General features: G+C 52.5%; 1 protein-coding gene and 1 pseudogene across 2 annotated transcripts in view; both read right to left on the bottom strand.

Moving 5' to 3' along the window:
• The window catches only part of SNX20 (sorting nexin 20), a 13,514-nt gene extending 12,409 nt beyond the window's left edge, over nt 1-1,105 (bottom strand). The window contains exon 1 of one of the 2 annotated variants that reach the window (XM_011360154.1): nt 1,034-1,105. In XM_011360154.1, the coding sequence (XP_011358456.1) occupies nt 1,034-1,072 (39 nt within the window). In that variant the 5' untranslated portion in view covers nt 1,073-1,105. The remainder of the gene's footprint in view (nt 1-1,033) is intronic. The other variant, XM_011360156.1, reaches the window with a different exon arrangement.
• On the bottom strand, nt 1,088-4,938 carry LOC105292085 (annotated as a pseudogene).
• Nucleotides 4,939-5,265: the final 327 nt, after the last annotated feature.

Genomic DNA, 5,265 nt, shown 5'->3' with positions numbered 1-5,265 from the left:
CCAAAGCCAACGCCCTTACCTGTCTCCTATGGGACCGGCTGGCGGTCCCCCATTAAGGAAGAGTGGGAAGGAGAAAATCGTGCATTGGGGCGCTCACAGTGTCTTGGGCAGTGTCCTGTTCCTCGCTAGGCCTCAGTCTGCCCATCTGTGAAATGGGGAAAGCAATCCTGTCACTAAAAAAACTCTTTCGGGGACAGCTACGCATGGGGTTTTGTGGGCCCTTGCCTCCTCTCTCTACACCTGTAGAGCAGAGATTTCTAGACTTTACAACAAAATCCTATAAGCGTTGGTGCTATTGGCTTGGATGCCTGTACTCGGCCCAAGGGACAGTGTCCTCCCAGCCCCTCCGCCATCCAGCTCCTGGGCGGTCATTCTGCCCCTTCCCTCCCTCACACTGAACCTCACTTTCCCCCCAAGGGCTGCCTGCCGTATCCAGCTGTCCCGATGGGCACACAGGGCCACCTTCAGAGCCCAAGCCAGCTTTCTGAGGTGGCTGCAGAGGACTGTCCCTGGGGGGTGCGACCCCAGTGCAGTGGAATAAAGCACCCTGGCTCGACCTGGGAGACAGGGAACCCTGGACGTGGGATGGGCACGCTCCCAAACGTGAGTGTGTATTGGAACCTCCTCGGGGACGGTGGGGCGAGGGGGCTTGGGGCTCGGAAAAGCAGAGTTTTCTGGCTCCCAACATAAGGGAGTCCAATCCAGCAGGGCCGGGCGGGAGAGGGGGGCCCGGACTCTGCGTTTTGTGCAAGCGTGCCAGGACTGTCCTGACGTAGGGTTCCCTGGCACCACTCTTTGAGAAACACAGGTGTGGCAACTTGGTCCCCAGGTTCAGGGCTGCAGAAGCCTGTGGCCCTTCGAAAGGGATCGCGGCCCTAGGGAGCTGAGGAGTGGCTTCCTGCCCTGACAGAGAGCCCCACGGACAGCGGACAGCGGCCGTCCAGCCCTTCTCTGCTCCCCCCTTCCCCCTTCAAGGTCTGAGGCTGGGTCACAGGTGGGCAGAGGCCCCCCAAGCTTGAGATACAACACTGACCTCTGACCTGAGGGTGTCCAGGGGTCCGGAGGGGGGCATGTCACATTGTCCCCTTCAGCTCTCCGGGGAGTGGCTGCCGTTTCTCTTAAGTTCCCGGTCTGAAAACAGGAAATAGGCTGTGTGACCTGTTCCTGGTCGCCTCAGCCCATTGGCTGGTGAAAGATAACATACTGAACCTAATTGAGAGGCAGCCTGGGGCTGCCGAGCAGGGCCAGGTGGGTTTGGGGCCAAATGAGGACAGCTCCAGCCCCAAGGGAACCAGCTGGGCCTCATCGTCCCACAGCCTTGCAGCCGCCTGGCTGTCCCTCAGAGTCCTTGACAGTCTCTGGCCTTTGGCCATTAGCTCCCAAAGCTCTTTAGCGTTCATTATCCTAACGTGTGAGCTAGGCATAACGGGCCCTCCTCCGAGCTGGTGGACCAGAGCCAGCGTGGGATGTAGAAGGTGGGCGGGATAGACTCACTGTGCCGTTTGGTGCCTCTCTGGGAGTACCAGGGAAGCCAAACCTCTGGGCACTGACGTGATTCATGGCCACCGGCATCGTGGCCTTGGGGGCGGGAGGCGGGGACAAGACAAAAAGCGGAGCCCCTCCAGCCCCCCACCAGAAGGCTCCTTGTGTCTCTTCCAGCTGTGATTCCCACGCCCCATCAGAGGCAGTCACAGCCCTTATTCTGACGGGGGTCACGTCCTCGTTACCACCTATGAACAGACCCCAGAACAATTGCGTTTCTCTTTACTCATTTTTGAATTTTCTATCAATTGAATTGCACGGAACTATTTTTTTATGCGTTGGGGTCTTGTTTCTTTCGACATTTATGTGAATAAGAGTCATCGACTTGTGCGTAATTGGAGTTGTTTCATTTTTATTATTATATATATCTAATGATGTAGTCAAATAACTACTGTGTGAATGAATGAATGAATGAATGAATGGGTGATGCAGAGAGTGTGATCAGGGCTTCGGCTCCAGCTCAGGCCTGACTCACTGCGGCAGGCCACCTGGGCAGGCCACCTGGGCAGGACACCTGGGCAGGCCACCGCCCCTCTTCGAATTTATTTCCCTAATTGCAACGTGAGATCAAATCAAGGATCTTCCTAGCACCACTGGGCAAATAACTGATTCGACAGGCTTGGGACCCCAAGACCGACGCACTTTTTTTTTTTGATAAATTCAACAAGAATTGATGACTCACAGGTGTGCCTCCACAGTCTGGCCAAGAAAACCCAGATCAGTGAGGTGTCTGTAGGTGACACAAAATCCAGCCATGTCGATCTCATTTTTCCACAGCTGGGTGTACACCCGTAAGCCTTTTAAAAATCTCAAAGTTTCTTCTCCCATATGATCCAGCCATTCCGCTTCTAGGTATCTATCCAAAGAAAGCGAAAACACGAACTTGAAGCTATATCATGTTCTTTCAGATGAGAGACTGACACCAGAGACGATAAATAAGTAAACAGATGGTAAACTGTCTTAGATAAGCGCTATGGAGAAAAATACAAAATAAAGCAGAAAGGGGTGCAGGGCAGGGGTCGTAGGTGGACATGGGGTTGTCACGGAAGGCCTCCCTAAGAAAGTGACATTTAAGCAAGGGCCTGACGGACGTGGAGGAGAGAGCCACGTAGGTGTCTAGGGCAAGGGCATTCCGGCACAGGGAACGGCAGATGCCAAGGCCCAGAGGTGGCGGCAGGCCCGGCGTACCCAGGAACAGCCGGGAGGCCGGTGGGGCAGGAGCAGAGTGTGGGGAAGGGTGTGAGGAGGGGGCAGGGAGAGGGCTCTGGGTGCAGAGAGTAACCGGAAGAGCCAGCGAAAGAGACTTTCGTTGGCTCTCACTCTGAGATGGCAGTCCCTGGAGGGGTTTCAGCAGAGGAGTGACACATAATTTGACTTAACAAAACCAAAAAACCAGACTCACTGTGACTGCTGCTGGAATCCTGGAGAACAGCTGGGAGCTCTTGTCATAACTCAGGTGAGAGACAACGGTCGTTGGTGGTAATCGTGGAGCTAGTGACAAGGGGCTGCACTCTGGATGGATTTTGAAGGTTAAGCTGGAAAACTGGCACCCAGGTTGGATGTGGAGTGCGCGAGATGATGCATCGGCAGAGTTTTCCGGTTGCCCTGTTAGTTTTCTTGCCTGGGATCGGTCACGTAGGAGGCGTCCGGCTTTTCACCGTTAGAGAGAAGATGGTGGTGAGCGTGCCCGTGGATAGACCTGCACGCCGGGTGGAATGATCTCTGCGGATAGTGTTAGTCCTTCTGACGCAGTATTTCCCAAGCCCAGCTCCCTGCGTGCTACCTGTGCAGGTGGTTACGTGTCCTTCTGACTCAGTATTTCCCAAGCCCAGCTCCCTGCGTGCTACCTGTGCAGGTGGTTACGTGGAAGCAGTGTGGGGCAGTGTCAGGCATCTGGGGGCAAATCCCGGCTCTGTTGTCCCTCCTGAGGTAGGTTAATTAACCTTTTTTTTTCATTCTTGTTTTTTCAGTAGAGTTGACATTCAGTATTATTTTATATTAGTTTTAGGTGTACAGCGTAGTGGTCAGACATTTATATAACTTACGACGTGGTCCCCCTGATTAGTCTGGTCCCCACCTGGCGCTATCCAGAGTTATTACAATATTATTGACTGTATTCCCTGTGCTGTACTTCACCTCCCTGTGACGTTTTTGTAATTACCAGTTTGTACTTCTTAATCCCTTCACCTTTTCACCCAGCTCCTCAACTCCCTTCCCATCTGGCAACCATCAGTTTGTTCTCCTTACTTATAAGTCTGTTTCTGTTTAGTCTTTTGATTTTGATTTTTAGATTCCACATATAAGTGAGATCGTATGGTATTTGTCTTTCTCTGTCTGACTTATTTCGCTTAGCGTAATACCCTCTAGGTCCATTCGTGTTGTCCCAAATGGGAAGATTACATTTTTGTTTTTTTATGGCCGAGTAATATTCCATTGTATATGTGGACCACATCTTTTTTATCCAATCTATTGATGGGTAGTTAGGTTGCTTCCCTATCTTGGCTTTTGTAAACAGTGCTGCAGTGAGCACAGGGGTGCGTATATCTTTTCGAATTAGTGTCTTGGATTTCTTCAGATAAATACCCAGAAGTGCAATTGCTGGGTCGTAAAGTAGTTCTATTTTTAGTTTTCTGAGGAAACTACAAGCTGTTTTTCGTAATGGCTGTACCGATTTGCCATCCCGCCAACGGTGCACGAAGGTTCCTTTTTTTCACATCCTCGTCAACACTTGTTGTTTTTTGATTTATTGAAGATAGGCATTCTGACAGGTGTAAGGGGGTATCTCATTGTGTGTGTATTTTTTTCGTTGTTTTGTTTTGGACAGAAGTAGGGATTTATTGGTGAAAGAGTTTGAGGGAGGGCAGCACCAAGGCTTTCATGAGTGTGACAGGGCCGGCTATTTGTCCAGGGGGCCACGATAGGAATGGACTTGATGCCATCTGGGATGAGCCGTGGTTCAGCCACCATGTCTTCAGACTCATCTGCATGAAACTCAGTAGAGCCCCACTTCTTGGAGGTGTGGATCTTTTGGCGGCCAGGGAACTTGAACTCGGCCTTGCGTAGAGCCTCGATCACAGGCTCCTTTTTCTGCAGCCAAGATCACCTGGCCAATGTGGACCCTGGCCACCGTGCCTGGAGCTTTCCAAAAGCACCTGCATAGCCATCTGGAGTCTGTCAGCCCCAGCCCAGGACAACATCTTGTTGACACGGATGACATGGAAGGGGTGGCACCACACTCCGATGTGAACGCCATCTTTGCCATAGCCTTCCACCGTGTACTTGGCACAAAGACGGGCAGCCGCCAGGGCTTCGGAAGAGAGCGGCTGATGTTCACCTAACGCCATGCGGCCACAGGTGGGAACTCATCCGCTTCTGCCTCCTTCCGCCCCCAGGTCAAAGATTCGGATCTCGGTATCATCGGGTGGGGGCAGCGGCCCAGGGTGACACCAGGATCTTCAGTGACTGCAGCGAAACAGAAATATCGGAGCGGAAGATGAAGACAGGCAGGCGTCGGACTGCCGTGGAGAAGCGGCAAGGCACCGCAGGCTCACGGGCAGCGCCTACTCACCACGCCAGAGGACAAGGTCACCGTGGTTTTAGGATGCATGTCCCTGACCATTAGTGACGTCGAGCATCTTTCTGTGTGTCTATTGGCCATCTGTATGTCCTCTTGGAGAAACGTCTCTTCAGGTCCTCTGCCCATTTTTTAGTTGGAGTGTGTGT

The sequence above is a fragment of the Pteropus vampyrus genome, unplaced genomic scaffold, assembly GCF_000151845.1.
Source record: "Pteropus vampyrus isolate Shadow unplaced genomic scaffold, Pvam_2.0 Scaffold51, whole genome shotgun sequence".
Lineage (NCBI taxonomy): Eukaryota > Metazoa > Chordata > Mammalia > Chiroptera > Pteropodidae > Pteropus > Pteropus vampyrus.
Note: the sequence above shows the minus strand (reverse complement) of the source record. Positions and strands in the feature narration are given on the sequence as shown.